Source organism: Phalacrocorax aristotelis, chromosome Z, assembly GCF_949628215.1.
Source record: "Phalacrocorax aristotelis chromosome Z, bGulAri2.1, whole genome shotgun sequence".
NCBI lineage: Eukaryota > Metazoa > Chordata > Aves > Suliformes > Phalacrocoracidae > Phalacrocorax > Phalacrocorax aristotelis.
In genome coordinates, this window is record NC_134311.1 from 41,280,010 (window position 1) to 41,303,601 (window position 23,592).

Here is a 23,592-nt window from a genome sequence, read left to right on the forward strand (position 1 = left end):
ATAACCTAGATATAAATGTATGTAGATGGCAGATCAAACTACAAGCAATCTGAAAATAAAAGATCAAATAAAAGATACTCAAGTCTAGCTTTTGTTTCTCTGTATGTATTAAGGCTGTTTGTCAAAGCCCTTGCCCATAAAGTATAGCTTTTGAAATTTGTCTTACCTGTGAGCATAGGAAATAAAGGGATCACATATCGTGGTCTGGAAGGAGGGGTGGCTGCTTCATTCTCATGACCAGTGAACGCATGAGCAGAGGCCTGCAGGATGGCCCTGCTCTCTGGTGGTACTCCACAGGCATAGAGCCAGTGAAAAGGTCCTACTGGCTTTTTCCCATTTTGTTACATTACATTACATCTAATGTAAATCTGTATATTGTCAGTATGTACACATTTTGGGGGAAGTTCAGAGTGGAAGGCCAATGTAGAAGTCAGAATGCTAAGAATTAGGATTTTATTTTCATAAAACAGCTGAGAGGTCCTAATGTCTGAGTCTCTGAGCTGGGAACTCATCTTTCATTTTCTGGCTTTCCTGTGAGTATTTTGCTAGAAGACTTGTAAGGTAATACAAATATCTCATGTTTTAATAATTATCATGTGGTGGCTGTGACAGCTTCATTTGTTACCTCTTTTTCAAACTTCTTTTTTCTCACAGTCTGTTAGCAATTAAAAAAAAAATTTAATAACAAAGGCAGGTGTTTATAACTTTACATATTTCAACTTTGAACAAACTTCACCTGCTCTTCTGAGTTTTTAAAAAAATAAAAGTCAAGAGAAAGGCTTTTCCTGTGAAACTGAACATTATTGATTCAGGCAGTTTAATATTTATGGACTTTTTTTTCAGCTGAATGCTTTCCTAGTATCTTTGTCTCTGCGTCAGACAAACTATAAGTTAATTCTGCCCTTGGGCTTTGAATAGAGCCTTCTTGGAGAGTCAGAGTGGTGTACAGCCATATTTGCCTTAAGTTAGAGCTTGTGCTGTCCCTGGATTTGTGCCAGAAGCAAACAATTATAGAACCTGCCAGAGTCTTGGGCCTGTATTATTTTATTTCCCCGGAGATGTTTACGAGGGGACTGTTGCCAAACTCAAGATCCATTAAACTGCTGAATCATTAGATTTTCTGTTGCAGCCAGCTGGCAAGGATGTGATTCCAAGCACTCACTGTCAGGTACCTTGGGTCAGTGCACTCTCAGAAATGCCTCCTTATGTTTATTTGTATAAGGCCTTGAAGGATGCCACAAGGTGCAGACTGCAACGTGTAAATAGAGACAGATTAACAGTAAGATCATCAGCTTTTTTTTTTTTTAATGTGAATCTGCTTTTGCTAGTTGCATAGTTGTGGTCTTTTTGTGCCCTGTTGGGGCAGTCTGACTTTCAGTAGAGAAGATCAGTTTGTTTTTCTAGCCACCCAGAGAAATGTTAAGAAATGGCCTTTTAAGGACTTCGGGAATTATGCCAATATTTTGTTTTGTTCTGTCTTGTACATTAATCAGATGATTCACATGTTTCCTCAGTGGTGCATCCTTAATATCTGTGCCAGAAAGAAAGAAGCATTTTGAACTGGACCAAACGCTGCACTGATTTGGACTAATACTTTTGTTTTTATGAATGGAAACAGTTTTCCTGGAGGCGTTGCTTCCTTCCACCTGCCCCCCTCCCCCCCTCCAAATTACATTTTATTCCAGTTTTGTGGCTATCCTTTTAATTATGATGAAGATTGCTTGCTTGGGTTCATTTTGCAATTTTGGTTTCTGGGGCTTTTTGAGGTTGAGGAGTGTTGAAATACACTTTGCGTGAGGGACTGTTGGTTTTCCCCTCTTCCATGTCCATTATTTTTCCAGGTCATGGAACAAAACATTGACAGGAGAAATGCCTATATTTTCATTGTACTGTTTCTCTCAGACATAAACTTATAATTCAGGAGATGCTTTTACTGTTCTTAATGTTTTCCCAAAACGACTTCTGCCTTCATTAGATCATGTTTAATATTAATGCACAGCAATTGCTTTTGGCAAAACTAGTGCTCCACTTCAAACTGCTTTGGAAAAAAGAATGAAATGCATATTTTTTAGAGAGTCCTAGCCTATTTTCTAGTGACCTCTCCTTCAGAAAAAAGTATCTGTAATGTAGTGTGATATATACAAGAAATAATATTGAATCTTGTATAACCTATTACATATTTCTTTTTTCTATGCTTGTCAGCAGGCAGAGCAGCCTCCATTATGCTTTCAGAAACCCTGGGGGAGTTGCACCATCACTCAGTAAAATCTGCACATTTCTGAGCCCGTGTATCTTTTTTACAGGAGGTACTTACAAGAGAGCACATGGCTAAATGGACTTCTGACCCTTCACCGAGCAAAAGTACCTTGAGTGAACTGTTTTTCTGTCTAAACCACCTGGAATCTCAACCCTCACAGGGGTGCTGAGAATGCCTGGGAGAGAAGACAAGTGCCTTTCTTGCTGATAAGCATAGTATTAAAGAATGAAAGAAGAATAACTGTTGATCTTAGGGCATGCTGACACCCTATTAATTTGAGAAGGATCAGTTTCTTGCTTTATACTGGTAGAAAAGTTAGCAATTGCAAGCACTACAGTATTGCTGTGACAAGTGAGAAAAATAGCCTTTTAAAACCTTTCTAAGATGTCTGCCTATGATGAAGCATTATTTCAGGCTGACTGCATTTTCTTCTTTCATTAAGTGATAAATCCCAAAATTTCTAACTTTTCTTTCCTCTTTAAATATGTCACCCCTGATCAAAATATGCAAAGGGCTTGACCCTGAGATGAACTGAGCACTGAACGGCAAAGGCTTCCAGTGCTGCAGTACAGTGCATGTCAAAACACATTCTGATTTTACAACTTTACAGTAATATCTGTGTCCTGCCAAGTCAAATCCAAGATGGCCTTACTGTTGAAGAAACCAAGAATTTGTCACACACGTGAAAGCAAGAGAGAAATGCATACTGGTACCTGTAGAAATGCATGGTAGGCTGCCATAGTATGCCCTAGGCAATCTTTCCATCCCTTTTGATTGTGGAATAAATGAATAATGTAAAAGTTTCCTTCCACCAGTCCATGTGTCTAGGAGGATTTAGCTAGTTTTATTGGCATGAGCAATGCTGCTGCAACAGTACATCAGAACTGCTTTGGTGTGAAAGAAATCCATGTATTATTTTAGCAAACAGGCTAGTACAATGATTTTTGGTACTGCATAGCTGCTGTGGTTCAGGCACTTGTTAAAATCACAGCCAGATACTGACCTGGCTGCTAGAACCTGTATTGGGGTAATGACAGCTTTCTGCTCCCAGTTTGCTTATTTTCTGCAGTTTGGGAAATATGACACCCTTCCTCTTCTTCGTTCAACTCCTTTGCTGTCTTGCCTCCCAAAACACTTTTGCTTGGCTCTACAAGCACTGGGCTGCATTGGGCCTGGAGCTAGTCAGTTTAATTTGGTGGCCCAGCCCTGAACTTTCTGCAGGCAGTAGAAACTGCCTGTGCTGGATGGGAACATTACCTGTTTGAAATACTGACATAGAAAAAAGGATAATTAAATATCCTATTTCGTTTTATTTCAGTAGTTTGGGAATTGTTTCTATGAGAAACAGGAGAAAATACTTTTACTGAAATTCTGAGATTCAGAAACTGTCTTCATTTGACTGTTTCTGTATGGTTGAGCTTTTTTATTATGTTTTAGGGAGGACATAGTTCTACATTTGTCTTATAGCTTAGTTGAAATCCAGGCCTGACTGGATAAAAACTGTGGTGTAGTTATTGCTCAATTCACAATCAGTCCTGTAATTAGGCTGGAACGATTTGTGGTATATGGAGCTAAAATCAGAAGTTGCTGACCTGACACCGAACCCACCACATAGTTATTTCAATATAATCAAGCAGACAGCAAAGCTCACATTGATTTCAAAACTGATAAACTTGACTGGATATACAGCTCACACCTCTTGTTTTACTGCATTTTCCGGTATGTTTGTGTTAAGATTTTATCTTCTTGGTCTTCCCCAAATACCCTCCCCCACCCCCACCCCAAGGCACACACAGCCGTGGTAAAAGTTTGACATGCTGTGTGTCTGAGGAGCTATGCAGATGGACAGACTGCCTGACTCATCCTAGTGCTGCTGTGAGGCTGTACGGGATGTGCTACAGCCTCCCTCCAGTAGTAACCGTATGATGAATTTGAGCATGCATTGTAAGTCCAGTACTTTCTGCTGGAGCCTCCATTTTCTTTGTGTGTGCATGAGCAATTTCCCTGTCTGCTCCTGGAGGAAGAAAGAAAGGATGCTGAAAAAGCAGAAGATTGCTATTGCTAAACTAATTCATGCAACCTGGTCCCTGAGCTGCCGTTTATCCAGGTGCAGCTCTGTGCTGACTGGGAGGGTGCTGTGGGCCATGTAATTCATTCTGGTCACCGCCCTTCCCAGGGTATGGACAGGAATATGCGGCACAGGCACTGTTAACTGGTTAGAGGTGGGAACAATGAAGGGGTATTGTTAGATGAATTATCGTGGAGGCTGCTGATTGAGAAGCTTGCTTCATGTAAGGGACTGAAAAATATGCCTTGCTAATATATATAGATGTCTTTGGTGCTTTATATATCAGTTATTTAGCTGTAGACAACTGAAATCCTTGCTGTAGAGCCATGTTTTGTGTACCTAAATTTACAATCTGGGTCAGTAAACATGATTTTCATGCAGTCTGTATTTCTTTAATATTTTTAGTACTATCAAATAGGGCAGTGGTGATGATAAGTGATGATAAGACTGACATAAAGGGACACTGGAAATGAAAAGAATACTGGCACTTACAATATCTGTAATAGAAACACAATGGAATTTCATGTATGTGAATTTCCAGAAATTAATATCTAATGAAGAACAGCTTTCGGCTTGTTAAACATTATTTAATCCACACAGGGTTTGTTTAATAAGGGGGTGTGTACTTAGCATGGCAAAATTGTTTTCTGTTGCAAGTGCTTTATGGATTTTGAAGAAATGTTTTTTGTTACTTTATGTGATGACCGTGTATGAGAAGAACACATACATACTTGATGTTTGGGTAGGACTGAGGATGGCTGTGTCCAAGTCCTTGTTTTCCTCTCATGGCTCTATACTAAATATTTTGGCATACAATAACTATCGTATACTATTGTACTGATTTGCTCGTTGACCTAGCATGATGCAATTCAATCATACATTTGTGTGAAATCCCTGTGCACAGTACGGTAATAAATAATTTCAGTGCTGAAGTGTAAGATTATTATCCTTAATTTAGTGTGAGTAATTGGAAGTGAAGGCTATCTTCGGGTTTATTAATAAATGGTATCCCCGTCTCCAGGGAATGAAAGGGTGACTTTAAACCTTGAACTGTTAGGAATGTATCACATCCAGATGGAACGTATGCAGCACATAGTTGTCTGAAAAGACGTGAAACTCAACTCTGTATTGTAAGAACATACCAGTTATGGTGAAGTTATTTTTTGGATTATGTTCCTCTTAAATTTTAAAATTGAATGCATCATTTTGTGTGGCTGAACGTGCTGTGCTTTTTTTCGTGTGTTCATCAATGAGGTTATAGCCAGAGTCAGTTACACCAAAGTGACCAATGACTTTCAGATCATCTAGTCCCAACCCTCTGCCACATGCAGGGACATCTTTCATTAGACCAGGTGGCCCAAAGCCCATCCAACCAAACCATGAACGCTTCCAGGGATGGGGCATCCACAACTTCTCTGGGCAACCTGTTCCAGCGCCTCACCACCCTCATTGTAAAGAATTTCTTCCTTATGTCCATTGTAGCACTTCATTGACACATCTGTAGGAGGAAGGTTGGCAATATGGATCTAGTGTTTCCGAGCATGCCAACACTTGGTCTAATGCTTAGAGAGAGGAACAAGCCCTGGTGTCCCACTGCTCGCTAGTGGCTGTGCCACAGAGCTGTGTTAGACGTACAGCAGCACGCTGCACACCGAGGCAGCGCTGGGACCAGCCAGTTACCTATAGCGTAGGCCCTGATAAGCCACCAAATTTAGTTTTTAGAAGCTGCCTTCACGTTAGGAGGATGTTTCTGAGTGAAAAGCATTCAATATCTAATTCAGTGAACTTGTCAGTGGAAACAATCTCCAAGAAGGAAAGAGCTTGGGTGGTGATACATTAAATATTCTTGTTTCTGTAGTACCTCTTTGCTGTTTACAGGAGGCATTGATTTTTGTCTTTCAATGTTTCAGGAAGCATTCTCTTCAAGTGCATGTCTTTGGAGGCTGACGGGATTACAGAGCAGCAGGAGAAAATACTGTCAATGCTAGAGGAAAAATTTCCAGATCTTCCCCCACGAGAGGAAATTATCTCTGTTCTCCAGGAGACTCAGTTAAACCCACAAGGTAATGCAACTTGCTTCTATTTTTCAGACCTTCTACACATCTAGTTATAAAACTGATCAGAATATATCAGGTCATTGTGTGTAGTGAAAATACTTGCAGCAAGCTATCTTCATTGACATTTACATGTATTATATTTAATTTTAAATTAAGTGGCTTGCATTCTGGATCATGGAATTGTGATTTCTGTTGAGGAACTACCGAACTCCTAAATAATCTTGTATTGCTTGTACAAATAAAGTAAACATTAAGTTATTTCATATGTTGCTTTTACAAGTGTATGCTAGTCAAGAAATTGTGTTGATGAAGGATAGGGGCGTGATCAGTGTGTCAGCACACATGCAGAAATTGTACTACAATTGCCTACATGGTGTGGGAGTGGATTTTATCTTTTGAACCTTCCCAGATTTATTGAGGGCTGTGGACAGGTGAAGTGAATTTGACTTCAGACTAAGATTAAGGAAGCAGTGGGACAATGGCAATTCTTTCATCTCCTTCTGCTAGAAATTGCTGAACACAGTTGTTATTTTTTCAGTGATCAAAAGTGGGAGTGTTTGAACCCAAAATTTGGTAGCAGGCTTTTGAAGGGATGCTCTGAAAGCCTGATGAAAATTGCTGCAATAACTCTCAGATTTTTAACTGTCTTTGTTGAATGGCATTTGCTACCAAATTATTACCAAAGAGTGAGTATTGATATTTCTTTGTTAGACATATCAGGTACGCACGTGGTCCATGCAGACTCATAGTCTTTTTTTTACAGTTTTATATCTGCCCATCTGCAGAATCCTCTCATCTGAATTCAGACTGTCAGCCTGAGATGGTTGCTCTAGCTGGTAGTTAAGGACAGAATTTGAGGTGCTGCTTTCATCCCTTTTCCTTTCAGTGAGGTGGCAAGCTAGATTAGTTCAAGACTGTAGACATTTTAGTTGCTACCCTGCAACGAAGTAAGTGGCTTGCAGCTTTCTTTATATAGACATTTGGCTATCATGTCTGTATTTTTGATCGTGTGATATGACTATGTTCTTATACATGATATATATTTATTCTGAGAATCCTTACAGCATTTTAGACAGACATCTCCTGCTAGAGAAATTTAGTCACATGGGTTTTCAGTACATTGCACTTAAACAAATCAACGTGTCTGGTTGCAACATGAAGCAATTCCAATTTTAAATTGTTGCTTCTGATGAGAATATGTGCTACTGTTAGTATGGTACATAAACATCTAGCTGGTTTATTCGCTGTATGATGTACATAAGAAAAACACATTGGTATCAATTTGTGAGGACGGTCAGAAAGACTGAATGGCTGTATTTTTACAGAATATCTTAAGTGCTTTGCTTCTGAATATTTTATAAATACCATAGTATTCCACATGTGCTTTTCAATATATTACTCATTCCAGAAATGTTTCATATTAGTGATTTCATATTAGACCATAGGGATGGTCTATCTATACATTTATCATCAACTGGAATTTAGTTCGCTTAAAAAATTTGAGTGTCCACACAACCTCATTGCAGGAGACATAACTCTTCATCCTTTGCTTCCTACCTGCTCTGCCCCTTAAAATCTCATGCTTGCTTAAAAAAATCCTTCTAGAAATATTAAGCATTGAAATGTTAATGCTGGTTTTAATTTTCTCATAGGATGTCCTAAAATACAGAAGGCCCAACATACTAAGGTCTAAGCTGTGTTTTTAATTTATGTTGCTGCATCTGGTCAGCTGTAGATAGATACTTGTATGCATTGAAATTCCTTTCTGTTCTTGAACAGGTGTAGGTATTGAGGAGGCTATGCTGAAGGACCTCAAGGAGATTTCAGATGGAGAAATCAAAGTAGCAATTAGCACTGTGTACATGACACTAGAGGTAAGAGGAAATCTAAACAACATAGTTGGTAAACAGCTCTATTGCATACAGGGACAGTTCTTTAACAAAGATTTTTGAGCTGGTTATTTTCTCAAGGTTATATATGAGCAGAATTTTCAGCAATTTAATTAACTTTGAAAGAACCAGTAGCTGTTTGTAGTCTGACTTATATTATTATGCATCTGATTATTGCTTCCTGTTAGCCTCGTCCATGGTGTGTTAAAAACGGCAGCATATTGCAGCCATTCGGTGAACTGAAGGTGTGAGCTTTCTGTTGTACTTCAGTATGTAGCTACTAACTAGGACTTTGTCCTACCTTTCACTTACAATATGGCGTAGAATTTATGAAGCCACTTGTAACACACTCTCAGCTTTTTGAGAGGAGGGGATATTCTTTTATGCCTTACATAAACCTATCCTGAAACTGTGTAATGAAGTGTGCCCATTGCCACATTGCCTAAATAAAAATGTTGGTAGGAAAAAAAAGGACATCAGTGGGGCAGGAATTCCTAGCATTATGATCTTTTGGATCAAAACTATAGATTTGTCTTTATGAGTATCCCTGAGACAGCCTGGTAGTGGCTGCTTGGATTTTCTTTCTTGACCAGTCCCAAACATTTTGTAACTGCTTAGGGAAAACTCTTGTGTAGTATGTTTTGTATCATTATTTCAAGATTATTTGTGTTATGGATGTCAGTGGCGATTTAACTTGATTTGAAGTAAATGTAAATGTTACTGGCTATTTTGTAAAAATACTAATTAAAAATATTATGTTTAGATCACTGACCAAGTATGACATGGCAGTATTACTTCTGATGGAAGTTTGCCTAATGGTTAACAAAAAAAACCTAACTAGATTGAAGAAAATCTCAACAACAGAGAGACACTTTTACATAGTATATATTTGTAATTTACAGTCTTACCATTTGCCTGAAGGTCACCCATACAAAAGTATTTGACATGCTGCTGTCGTTTAACCCATCAGGAAGCTAAATACCACACAGCCGTTTGCTCACTCCCCCCTCATTGTGATGGGGGAGAGAATGAAAAATAGAAGGTAAAACTCATGGGCTGAGATAAAGACAATTTAATAGGACAGAAAAGAAAGGGAAAATAATGGTAATGATAAAAGAATATACAAAACAAGTGATGCACTGTGCAATTGCTCACCACTGGCTGACTGATGCCTAGCCAGTTCATGAGTAGTGGACCCTGGCCAGCTTTTCCCCAAGTTTATATACGGAGCATGATATCATATGGTGTGGGATATCCCTTTGGTCAGTTGGAGTCAGCTGTTCCAGCTGTGTCCCCTCCCAGCTTCTTGTTCCTGCTTGCTTGTGGGGTGGGGTGAGAAGCAGAAAAGGCCTTGACTAGTGTAAGCACTGCTCAGCAACCACTAAAACATCAGCATGGTATCTCATACTAAATCCAAAACACAGAATGATACCAGCTACTAGAAAGAAAATTGTCCCAGCCGAAACCAGGATGTATGCAGAAGAAGTTGTTATCTTCTACTTGGCATTTAATCAAAACTTTTTTTTTTAGTACCACTTGAGGTAAATCACTTGAATAGTTCTTCCCTGTGTATATCCTAATAAGATTTCTTACACCCTGTGTTTTGTGATGCATTTTACAGAAAATAAGGTGCTTCTGTGGTTGAAGAATTTTGTGGTGCAGTCCAGCTAATAATTTTCCATAGAATTCTGCTTGCATACTAAAATATACAAAGCAAATTAGGTAGCAAAGCTTTGAGAGATCAAGCAAAATCTGTTTATTTCTTGGTTAGTTTCCAGAGTCAAGCAATCTTTACCAGCCACCAAACCTGCACTGCTTTATGAACCATACTTTTGCTCCTGAAAATTATGCCAAGGTTGGGAGGAAGGGGAATGGGGAAAGAGTATTGTGAGATAAATCCCCAAAAAAGGAAATGGGGTTTTTAAAAATTCTTAAAATCTTCCTTTTATTTTGTTTTAAATCTTTCTCTCTTATTCTGTCAGTTTCAGTGAATGGTGGACACACAGGGCTAGTAACTAGGACCTAGCTTTAGCATTACATTTTATTTATTTTCCTTTTAATCTTCTTTAATAGACTATGTAGAATGAAGGCCTTGTATTCCACAGATCTAAGCTCCAGCTAAATGTGGCTGAACTCATCTTTACTATTCTACATACTTAAATTAATCATAACCTAAAACTTGTCTTCCTTTTGGCTGTAACTCTCAAATTGAACTTGACAACAGTAGGTTTTCGTAGTCCCAAAAGCAGGCAAATTTCAAACTTTTTTCAGTGATTGTATAACTTTTGATGGTGACATACTTTGGTCAAGGAGTGTCAAGATCTGGCGGTCAAGCAATAAATGTTTCAGAATTGTTTTTCTTAGCACATATCTGGTGGCTCTCGTGGAATGAAAAAAGAAATTCAGTTTCATCTAAAAATAACAAACTGATCAGTGTTCTACTGATGTTAGATGGTTTTTAATCCCAATCTGTTAAGTAATTTTATTACTGGCATTTTTGATGGTATTTTCTGGAAGTTACAGGTATCTCTCTTCACATTTTGCTCTCTGTTGTTCTGCTGCGAATAGTTGGCTTCAGAAAGAGCTAATGTTTCAGGGGTATAACTGCTTTTTTTTCTAGTTATGTTTACAAAGTCACACTTTGTGCTAAAAAAACTCTTAATTTCACAGTTGGGATGGAGATCAGTTTTCTGTTTGCTGCATTACTGTTCTTTGTTCAAACATTTTCTGAACTCCCTGATTTACATTGCTTGACCTTTTTTACTTGCTCTTATTAGAGCCAGGGATGCTACAGTCTGCATGGCAGTAAAGGAGATGGCTTGTAAAAACATTCTGCGCTAGTTACTTTACCCAGTATCAGAAACATAATAGATGTAAAGGAATTATAGACAAAACTGTCCAGACCTGCCTATTCAGTCTAGAATTCTCTTATGAACTCAGAATACACAAACTTTAACTACTTCAGGATTTTCCAAGCAATAATCATGGTAATTTGTTATTCATCTTCAAAGGCTCTGCAAACATTACGTGATAAAACATTAAGGGAACATGAAGAACAGGCTTGGCTTTGCTGCTGGTGTTGAATCTCTAATGTGTTTGCTTCTTCAGAAATCTCACAAAGTAATTTTTTTTTCTTTAAATCAGGAGGTATGCAAAAGTATCTTTGATAAAAGTGCTTTCTATAGGCTTGATTATTTGAGTTGGTTCAATGGTCTACCATGTAGGTGATACTGCTAAGAACAAAGATGATGATTATACGATTATTGTTGGGTAGAGTAAGCTGTTCACAAGCATGCATCCCCTGCTGCATTGGATATGTACCATGAAGAACAAGAGTGTTGCAGCTCAACACTCCAGCTCTGATTTCAGAGTTTCACAATAGTAAAGACAGAGATCGGTAAGTCTGATATTCTAACAAATGTCTTTGGTAGCACATACTGAAAAGATTCTAGGCTTTCCTTATTTCTCTTTCTATGGCAAGTTTTACAGATGTTTATTGAAAGTAGATTCTGACAAAATTCTCTGTACTTGAGGGGCCTTTTTAGCAAAGTCTTGACCTGGAGCTAAGTTCGTTTCCCTTCTCTACTGCTGATTTCCTATGTTAAATAAATACATTCTTTCTCAGTTTCCCCCCTGTAAATGAAGATATTAATCTTTTATTTCATAAATGTGCCATGAATTTAAATCAATTGAAGCTTGTATTACATAGGTAGCTATAAACCCTATTTTTATTAGTATTGATACAGATTTCCTAGTATCTGTGGAAATGTTTTCTAAGTTTGTACTTTATAAGGAAGGAAATAATGGTAACTAAGAAGTCATCAGCTGTAAGTTAGTAGTCATAATTACATCTAGTATTATTGCATAGCAGTACTCAGACATGTAGGACACATGCAGGTACACTCCTGCTCTCTAGTTTCTCATGAAGAAAGACACAAATGCAAAAATAGTAAAGCAATTGATCTCGGTGCTTTATTTGTATGTACGTACTGATATCAATAAACAGTATGTGATTTATATCCATTGTTGGCTTACTAGTTGTCAGTGGACTGATTTTCAAGTGTCTTGATAAAAGCGAATCTTTCAGATATTAAAGCAATATCTGCTCTTCCCAGAAAGGTTGGACTAGATGATCCCTGAGGTTCCTTTCTACCTGTGATTCTGTGAAATAGACAGTGTTGTCATTAGTGATAAAGGCAGAGAAGGCATTTTGTGTGGATGTGTTCAGGTTTCTGTAAGAGTGCATGTGCTTTGCATTTCTTTGCATTTCTTGAGATAACTGCATTTGGATCTGGGCTTTCTGGATTTAGGTGACATTAAAGCTGTTAGTTGAAATCAGACCTGTGTCTCCAGTGGCTGGCTGCCAGAGTGTATGTGTTTCAGATGCATAGCAGCATTTTTTCAAGAGTGACAAAAGGAAAGCGAAGGGCCCAAATCACAGTTATTTTTGTTGCCTTTGCCAGAAAGTTCCTCCAAGTCATAATAATGATTACTCATAGGATATTGTAGCAAAATTCGGTGTATGCATTACAGTTCATTTCTGCTACATTATATTGTACCCTGAGAGTATATTTTGCTTGTTCTCTGTTGGAGTTCTCTTGGAAATGAGAGATATCTTCTCAATGTGACTTTCAGTGAAAGTTATATTTTTCCTGAGGAAGGAATACGTCCTTTGTAAACTGAACTCTATTGTCTGCTCTCTTAAGTCTAGTGCACCAGAATAACAATCCAGGTTTCATGAACGTTCAGTTGAGTTGAAATGGCTGAAGATGCTGTAGCTTAATAACATGTTTGTGGACTGTCCTTAGTCTTCTGATTCATGAAAATTTATTTTACTGCAGGTTCTGTGAGCAGTTAGGTTAGGGAGACAGAAACTGAGTTTCTCCAGGGGGAGCAGGGCAGTCAGTTGAAAACAAAGCAAATAGTCTATGATTGTCTGCTCTTGACTATTACAGGCAAGGGAATACGTGCTTTATGAAGGCTGACCTATCTGTTGAGGTTCTTGTTCATGTTTCTTGCCATGATATCTGAATACTTAATAAAGACAGTTTCCAGGTTGTGGAGGCTGTGTAATCTTTTAGTATTGTAAGGCTGGTGCCAGCCAAGAGGTTTAGAGAAAATGTCAGAGCCTTAACGGAGACTGCTGTCACCAGTGTCAATGCCCCAAGAAAGTGGCCTGCACGTCATGCTGGCACAGTGAGCTTGACTGTCCTTAGGTGGCATCCAGTAGTCCAAATGAAATGAGGATGGTACCAAAGCAAAGTACTGTCTCTTGTGACAACTTTCCTCTTTGTGTGTCTGTGTCTCAGAGAAACTCACAGCAGCTGTTACAGCAACAGATACCTAGGAAATTTAGAAATGTTTGGGTGCACAGTGGATCTGCTTCACAATGAATAAACAGTCTCGTCTCAGAGAGGTGGTGTAATTTTCAGGCTGTTTTGCAGTGGCAGTATGACATGCAACTGTGTTACTAATTTGAACAATTTTATTTGTGTATTATGAAAAGTGATGCTTTTAATACTTCTGTAAAGCAAATCAAGAAATCTCTTTCAGCTGGAGCGTGTCAGACAAGTGCTAGGTAGACTATTGCACGCAGATAAGTGAGATTACAACATGTTTGTTTGAAGGCTTGAACTTTTGTTGTCTGTCTGTAATGATTGGACCATAGTTATGTATTTGGGAACTTTTTTCTTGCAGTATAAATATAAACATATTTTAAATGGCATCAGATTGGTCCATGAATTTGTTTTTAATGCCAAAAACAAAACAAGAAGAAAACCCCAAGTAAACATGTTAACATTTAATCTTCCAGTAATGGAATTGGAAACAAAATTCTCAGCAACTTACAATAGCAATGCTGTTCAGAGATATTTTTCTGATGCCTGTTGTGAGAAGTTAGGGTATGTAAAATAAATGATGTATGGAGCTGTAGGAATGCGACTTTTGCAGACTACCTTATGTCTAAGGAACATTAAACATAGGGTTCTCGTTTAGCAAATAAATAACCATTCATTTCAATGGCTGCATAGTCTGGACTTTTGTGCATATTTTTGCAAAGATGAGAAGAGGCCATTAGGGATTTAATATAAAATAAATCGCCAAGGGGTCTTCTTGTAGTCCTAGTCTTTCTGCCACATGGTGTGTCACTAATGTGCATAAATGGGCTTAAATGAATTTGTTATCTGTATTACATTTGCAGTATGTATATATTTATATATTATTTTTTAATTGTGTTTAAAAATAAAACATTAAATACATCATTTCTGAGAGTTGAAAACATACCATTTGTAAATAAATCAACCTTAATTAAGGTCTTAAAATGTCAGTGTGTGAGATCTGCCTGTAGGAAAATGTGTAACATATATAGTATACAAAGCTTGAACATACTTCCATTTGCTTTTTAAGAAGTATTAGGAGGGTTAAGTCATCACCTTATAGGACTGAATAATGAATCCAAACATGCATCAATGTAAACACCATACTCATGTTTAATCATCGGACTGCCATGTTCTGGAGGACAGTAGCTGTTCTGTTGATGCCTCAGGTCAGCCAAAGTACCCCATCTGTAATGACTACAATCCAAGTTATGGAGAGCTGAGGCAGACCTGCTGAATTCTCTGTTGTAGTTAGTTAATCCTCTCTAAAGTTGTGAAGGGAAACTGTTGGGGAGAAACTTAGACTATTTTAACTGCTCCCTAATTAATTGTGTGAAATCAAATGGCAGCAAAAATGACATTGATTACAGTGATTATCAGGATTCCTTATAGTTTTAAAATCAAGACCAGTTCACTTCCAGAAGATGGTGTGAGGGTGATACGAGCTAAAGTTCCCCTACTGACTGGGAGATTTCTGAATGAAGTCCTGTAGGACGTCAGGCAAGGTGTTCATTGTGGTCCCTTGCAATGTAAGAAAGATGTAAACTTGTAAAACTGGCCAAGACCATTATATTTATCAATCAGTCCAATACAGACTGTGTTTAAATCATTAAATAATTATTCAACTGCCATGTTTGCAAGGTGTATTTGATTATTTTACTCTATTCTGCTGTCATAACTCATAGTAAACCAGAAACATCAGAGATTTTGTGCTTGCATTTTCTCTTTACGAATGCACAAGGTATACAGTGATATCAGGTCTGCAATCGTATGTATGAGGGATTTCAGTTTATTTTGGTGTCTGAAGAACTTAAACTATATTTGTTCTAATTTGTGTGACAACTGGTCTAAATTTGACCCGTGCTGTTGTTTATGATTTTGCCTTTACTGGTTTTGTTCAATCTTGATTCAAAAGTTAATAAACAAAGTAAAATAACTGTGAGAATTATTAAAGGAATAAGTATAGACATTAGATTAATCTACTAACATTATAGTAAAAATGTGCTTGTGTTTACAAGTACATTGTTCAAAATGATAAACTATTTTCTTTTGTATCATTTATGAAATGTGTTAAAATATAGTTTCTTTATAAAATACAGCTGTATAATATGCACTATCTCTCAGCTAAATAAAATGCTATCATCTACAGTATCATTATTGCACTGCATTCCTGACTTCTATGAAGCTCACTAATTTATCATTTGTGTACTCTTCTAGTTCTTGTCAGTAGCATCTCAGCTCAGCTGCTCATGGGGCATGGACATTGACAGCGGGAGGTGCTGTTTTGAGAAATATTCAGCATAAAAAGAGTTTTCTATGAAATACAATGCACTTTTTTAAAATTTCAATGTAAAACTTAACTTGGACATTTAATATTTTAAGACCTGGCCATAATTTATGAGAATATAGAAACCGATAATAGGGATAACACCAATATGAATATTGCAGAAAAACTAGATTTTATTTTCTGCTCTTTAGTTTATGCTTTTTCTTTGCTATTGTGTGGGAAACAACTTAATTAGAACATTAAGCTTTTGATGCAAGATTACAATATAATTCCAGCTATAAGTGAAAGGACTTCTTTTGGGTTTGCTAGCGTTAGTGTTGCGTTACCTCAGAAGACAGATTCTGTCCATGGGAAGTGACAGAGAGATACAGGGTATTTCTAAGCAAATGTCTGTCTTCGTGACTGCTTTTGTGTTTTTCATTTAGAAATTAAAAAAAACCCCACATTAAAAATCACACAATATTTACTTAGAGTATAGATATTTTCATGCAGAAAACCAACAAAATATGTCTGCTGTGTCTTGAAATACTAGTTTTATTCCATCTGTTTGGCAAAGCATGTGCCTAAAACACCTTCTGAACTGAAATGTAAGTGAATGCTTAACTTGTAAACATTATGTTAGCCTATGTTTTTAGCATACACCATTGAGTTTTATACCTTCTGCTACATATCAGGAGCCTAGTCCTGAAGCTATTGGTTATTTTAAGATGTAGGAACAGTTTGGAATCTTGAATAGTTAGATCAAGTGTTCTGTAAGATTTTTTTCAGCATTTATGTTCTCTGGTTAGATGATGACAGGGAAGATCCTTCTTTTGACACTGTAACTGGGTACGCTCTCAGGCTTACTTGAAGTCAGGTGTTTTGTCTGACTGAAAACCTTAGGGTTTATTTAATTTTATATCCATTTAAATATACTCCATTTATAACACAGGGATCAAAAAAATACAAAATTATTCAAGTTGAAACCCTTCAGTCCCTATTTGCGAACTCAAATTCAGAGTAGCTGAGAACACCAGCTGTAATTCTACCAAAGAATTCTCTTCTTTCTAGGAGACAGATAAAGTTTTTCAGAAAGATCACCACTTCTATATTCAGAATTACTCACACCTTCTGTGCCTCTCTAACAAAATGTAGTTTTCCTCATAAAGCTGCTGCATGAATGTTATTCACCAAAAATTATAATCTCTTCTGCAACTCCTTACTATATTGCTTGTGTAAATTTTATTTTTTGTATTTAAGTGAATACAAGTGAAATCTAACTTGCAGGCTCTTTGACCCTAGAAAAAACGACATTCAGAACTTCTGTGTATATTGCAATTATGGCAACTTATTACTTCATGACCATTTTTTCCTTTTGTGTATAGACTTGATAAGTAAAGTACCAAATGAAAATTCCTTTAAGGTTTTTAGCATTTCTCTTTTTTTCTCTACATGCTTTTTATTTTTTCTTAATTATTTTATCTGAAGAATAAATCTCAGTAATTTGAGTTTCATAACTTTCTCCGTATTTGTGATTTGTGATTAATAACAAAATCATGCTTTGATTGAAAACAGCTATGGAGGGGTCTTCCTTTCTCATGCTAGCATAATTCCTGTGGTTTTTTACAAAGCCACAGAGTTCGCCTTACAGTTTAGGCAAAACAGGTAGAACAGGATACTTCCTTCAGCTGTGCTCGTGTAGCTCTCAATGCACCAGAATTTCTTCTGCATATCAGATGCTGTCTTCCAGGATTCTTACAGTGTCCTTTCCTTCTGAACAGAAGATAAACACAGCACTTTTGCTGATATAAAGCAGGAAAATGTCTACTGAGGCCACAAAGTTTATGCCAGATGAAAACTATGGCAGGTGATTATTTTATCATCCCCACATAAGAAAAACCACAGTTTTTGCATTGCAAGAGATTGGGAATTCAGGTGCGTACACAACCCTTTCACACTTGCGAGAATGTTATTGTCAGTTCTGTAAGAAAGAAATAATCAATCTGAATATGGGTTGCTTAGTTCTTTGGCTCAGGTCAAACAGAACTATAGAGTTACTTCTATAGAGTAGTAAAACCCAAGAGAGAACCTGGCAGAATTAGATCTTCATTGCCAGATGATATTTCTTCTTCCTTTGCATGAACAACAAAACCAGTTGAAGAAAATCTCTCCTACCCTGGATTCTACCTTTGGCAACAGAAGCTATTAGTTGGTATCTATTTATTGCTTGTTCTGGTTCTTTTACAGAAGGACAAATCTCACTACTAGATATTCTGTAACCAGACTGCATTTCAGCTTTTCTGTCTTGCTGTTGCTCCAGCCTTTTTCTTAGTCACATTTCCAATGAATTTTTGTAAAACATGACCCTCCCTCCCTGGGAGGTGGAGGGGGAAGATGTAGACTTACAGAAACAGAAAGGTAAGAGTAAACAGTCTGCAGGGAATCTTCTTGCAGTCCAATCTTCTTTTTTCCCCCCACTGCAAGATTGCCAGAGAGATATAGTCAGCAATCTGTGCCTGGATTCCACACCCAGGATTTGATTTTTGTTTTTAGTTTTCATGGATGCCAGACATCTATGTATGCTGGTTCATTCTCTGAGTGTTTGTCACAGACTAGAAAGGAAAAAGGTTGGAACAGATTAAATTTGTACCCAAAATGGGAACTGTTAGGCCAGTTCTTTGGTTGGTATAACACCATGGACTTACACTAGCTGTGGATTGCTTTAGAAGGATTTGGGGATGAGCTTGAATAAATGGCAATTTTACAGCCAAGAACTCCTGTAACTGTGTTTTAAAACCAAAAATCTTAACTGAGCATTGAGTTAAGTGCTGGTTTTTTGTCAGATTTCATCACATACTGAATCATATTGTACTGAAAATGTATTGTTTAGTGTAAAAAGTTTGTCATCTCTATATGTTGTTTCTCAGCATTTACTATTAAACAGACTTTCTAAATAAAGGAACAAGAGATAATTCAGAAACAAAAAAATTATTTTCCTATCACATGTCTCAGTTGAGTATTTGCCATATGGGTTGCTCAGCATCACACTCTCAGCAGGTCTAATTTATGGTAAACACACAGTGAGTGAACAGAAAAAAAAGGCAATGAAAATATTAATATTCTCCCCCCACCCCATTTTTTTAAAAATGAACTAAACATATTCAGGTTCAGCCCATGTAGTTGTGGCATTTAGTTGAGTATCTATGCATTTGCCACTCTGCTGGGAGTTTGTGAAGACTGAAAGGCTGTGCTTTTCTTGCCATGAGACTGATTTGCTGGAGCTTGCATGGCAGTATGTAAATGATACCTTCCCTGCTCCGACCTGGCATGCTGCCAGGCCCCCCCAGGGCTGTGCTCTCTCCATGAAGGGCAGTTGGTGAAAATATTGCTGCTCTCACTGTGGCACAGGGCACTTTAGCTTTTCCATGGGCCTCCTACAGGAGGATCACCAACTGAGTGAATGTGATGATGCTCTGGTCCTCTGCTAGACTTGGAGCAGGCAAAGAAATTGATATAAAATAAATAATGGTATGGATTTTTCTCAAGATTCAGAACCATGGAAATCCACAGCGTCAATATTTTGAAAACCTCCCATCTCCCATTAGTTCCCAGGGCTTTCCCTTACTGTTGCATATGTGCTTTCTTTCTCTCTTTTACTATCTTCTCCCTCTGGGGACTTTGCTGCCATAACTGTCCTTCAAGGACTCTTCAGAAATTGGTCAACCCTGCTCCTTAGTGTGCCTGTGTGGAAAATCACTGGAGAGCAATCCAAAGTACTAAGCATGTATCAGCAACCCAAGTGACCACTCCTTCTCAGTGCTTCCAGCTCAAGAAATGAGGTTTTTTTTCACAGGAAGGTCTGCATTCATGTACTTACAAGTTATGAGCAGGCATAGCTGAGCAAAAGAAACACTATTGCATAATAGAAAATGGAAATAGAAATTGCTGTCATTACGCACTTGGTATTGTAATTACAAACAGGTAATAGCTACAAAAGAAAATGCTTTTTAAAAAGCTGTGGTTTGAGTCCTGCCCTCTCCCTCATGGTCATACAGTAGACCTTGGTGATTCACTTAACTTCTTTTCTGTCAGGATACTTTCTGTTCCAGCAAGGAACCTGCACGTTACCATTCCAGATCTGAGGATTCAGCCAAATAATTGAGAACTGTGCATGGTTCAGATTCAGAAGAAAGTGCAATAGTCCTGCATTGAACAATCATGATATAATTTCCTTTAGGCAATATTTTTTCTAAGTCTTCAAGAGGAAATACTTAATTTACAACACTCGCAGGTATTTAGTTCAAATAAATGTGAAACTCTCTTTTTGGATCCTGCTAAATGTTTGTCTCAGTGTGATCTCCACAGGTTGGCAGTAGGATCCATAGGTTGCATATTTAACTTGTATATTAGTATTTGCAGTTGTGTTTGATTTGCCCTTTTTCAGTCTTTTGAGCAGGGGTTACTTGGAATGGCCATTTTTGCTTCTCTGCTTATTATTGGGTGTTTTGTACTCCTCTAGTGTGCTGCATCTTGTTGATCATCTTCATGAACTAATCTGTAAATAGTTGTGGATGAATTAATATAAAATATTGGTGCTTTTATCATCTAGTATAAATTTTTCCTTCATGTATATCATTAGCCTAATTGTTTATAGTGTTCCAGTCAGTTACACTTACACAGATCCTCTGAGGTAATGGAGTTGTGTTTTGTAGAATAAACCAATATTTACTCAGAAGTCAAACCTCAGCCTCACTTCCTGTGGACTTCCAGTACTATCAGTGTAGCAGTAAAATCCAAAGTGAGATTTTCAAGATGCCTGGAGGGACAGAACCATGAAAGTAGTCTTTTTCTAATTCCTATTTATGCATTGAAATTTCTGTGAATAAAAGCCAGGTGAAGTCATGTGCCACTGGTGACTATTTTGGACTTTGTGGAATTTATGCTGTAACCATTTTAGGAAAATGTTAATTTACAGTGTCTTCTGTCAACTGGAAATGGTTGGGAGGTTAAAGTAAATTAAGTTATGAGGGATCCTTTCTGTACTATTCACTCAGTCGCTGTGAACTCACATTCTGAACATATTTAAAGTGGCATTGAATTTGGCTATATTTTTGATCCATTATTAAAGACTTAAAAAACAAGCATATTTTCAAATGGTGTTATGCACAGTCAGTGATGTATCTGTGCTTGACACTGCTATTCTTCACAAAATGTGATAATAATGTTATCTGTTAACATAAAAACAAAGTTTGACTCCACAGAAGCAGCTGGAAATGGATAACCACAATATGCTTAGATCTCTCAGGAGCACACTGTTTGATATATACTGCTAAAAGTTCCTCATATTTAGGAATTCTTTTAAGTGAAATTCTTGTGCTGAGTCTCAGCTGGTGTGCATGAAGGAATATTCATTTCCCAGTGGTAACAGGGAATTTGATTTTTTACCTTTTTTATATATATTTAATGGATTGAAACACTTTGAAGAAAAAAAAAATACATACATTTCTGGTCGTAATCTAATTCAAAGGGGTTTTATGGTTCTGATTGCAGCCTTTTCTCATGTTTTATGTATCGGTAAATCAGAAGGTTATGTCTTGTCCAAGCTAGCAGGGAGCAGAAACAGTCCTTCTCTGTGACATCCAGGAAGATGATCAGTCAGGCAATGACAAATGGGTGTTTACTGGGTGGATACTGCAGGTAATTTGGGAAGGGATTGTCTACAGCTTGGCAATAAGATCATGCTAACAGCAGCATGTGGTAAAACTTACTATTTTGTAGTTGCAAGTTGCAGGAGAGGCGTATATGAACCTCATGAGATATGCTGGGTATTTCATGCCTACAATTCCATTATAGTTTAAAATTTTAACATATGGTATGAGTGGGGAAGTAGACACTCCAAAAGGGAGAGCTGCTCTGCAGGGAGATCTGGATAGGCTGAAAGAGTGGGCCAGCAAGAACCTTATGAAGTTCAACAAGGAGAATTGTAAGGTCATGCACCTGAGACATAATCCGGGAGTGCAGCACAGGCTGGGGTCCACCTGGCTGGAGAGCAACTCTGTGGAAAGGGACCTGGGGGTCCTGGTGGACAGAAAGCTCAACATGAGCGAACAGTGTATTGCTGCGGCCAAGAAGGCCAACAGGATGCTGGGTTGCATCAAAAAGGGCATCGCCGTACAAGGATAGGCTGGGAGAGCTGGGTTTGTTCAGCCTTGAGAAAAGGAGGCTTAGAGGAGATCTCATCACCATGTACCAGTACTTAAGGGGTAGCTACAAAGAAGATGGAGACTCCCTTTTTACACGGAGTCACATGGAGGGGATAAGTGGGAATGGACACAAATTGTTCTTGGGGAGATTCCGATTGGACACCGGAGGGAAATTTTTCACGGTGAGGACAGAGAACCATTGCAATAATCTCCCCATGGAAGTGGTTGACTCGGCCACATTGGACACCTTCAGGAGTCATCTGGACAGGGTGCTGGGCCATCTTGTTTAGACTCTGCTCTTCCCAGAAAGGTTGGACTAGATGATCCCTGAGGTCCCTTCCAACCTGGGATTCTGTGATTCTGTTGTAGTGTTCAGTGCATAGAGGCAGGCAAAGTGTCTGCAGTAGAAGTGGGTGGTGGGAGCAACTGAAAGAAAGGAGCTTTCTAGGATTCGATGTTGTGTCAGAAAGGACATTCCAAGAATCAGAGAAGAGGTATGAAATGATGGCAGAAGGTGAGAGTGAGCTACTGTGGCACAGAACATAAAGGCATAAATCAGTATGAGGCATGGTATGAACCAACTGGAAGCTTCACTAACTTGTGGAAAATGAAGAAGGCTTACTTTTACTTATAAAACCTTTATCTTTAATAAGTAATCTTTAATTACCCGTTTTCTTTATTCTAATGCAGTTTGGTGCTCATTTCTGTCTGTGGGGGTGCTTCTAGATTTCTGACTCAGATCCTGAGAAATTTCTAACTTTCTGAAATTCAGACTTGTTCTGAGAAAGCACCTTGCCAAAGTTTCTTGCTTCAAAGAAATGGGGAGAGGCTGAAGTCTCTGCTGACATAACTGTTACCAACCAGGAGTGTCATTCCTCTCTTAAGTTTGACCATGCGCAAGCAGTAAAGCTGATTCAGTTACACTTGATAGTAAAATCCTTTTCCAGAACAGCTTATTCTATCTCTGATTTGGCTTATACTTTGCTACTGACAATGCAGATTTCAGAGCTGGAAGTAGTATTTCTGGTGAAAGTCAACTGAAAGAAATGGGTTTTCAGGTGCAGAGTGAATTAACATTGTCCATAAGATATTCTAGAGGTAAGATATGGTCCAGTTTCCATTGAGGGAGATGTTGTTATAGCAGACACATATCCCAAGACAGTGCCTTGGATGGTACCTACAGTAAAATATTTTACTATTTGGGCAAAGCAGAATGAAGATCAAGATGATATGATGTGTGGAAATAGCTGTATAATTGCACAGATCAAAGAAAAATAGAGGCAAAAACCTTATGCAGATATAGAAGATATTTCATGTTAGGTCTTAATTAATAGTGTTTCATAATCACAGACAGTAAAGTTGAAGCTCTTCACAGAACTATAAGTGATTTAGTTACAGTGGGCAAATTCAGATTTTAACAGAAAAGAGTTTATTTTGGGTCATAAGTTAGAAGCTTTATTTTCCTGAAGAAAAAATA

General features: G+C 37.9%; 1 protein-coding gene across 1 annotated transcript in view; it reads left to right on the plus strand.

Moving 5' to 3' along the window:
* PRUNE2 (prune homolog 2 with BCH domain) overlaps positions 1–23,592 on the plus strand; it is a 144,214-nt gene that overhangs the window by 37,520 nt on the left and 83,102 nt on the right. The window contains exons 5-6 of the mRNA XM_075078716.1: positions 6,236–6,388; positions 8,162–8,256. Coding sequence (XP_074934817.1) covers positions 6,236–6,388; positions 8,162–8,256 — 248 coding nt within the window. The remainder of the gene's footprint in view (positions 1–6,235; positions 6,389–8,161; positions 8,257–23,592) is intronic.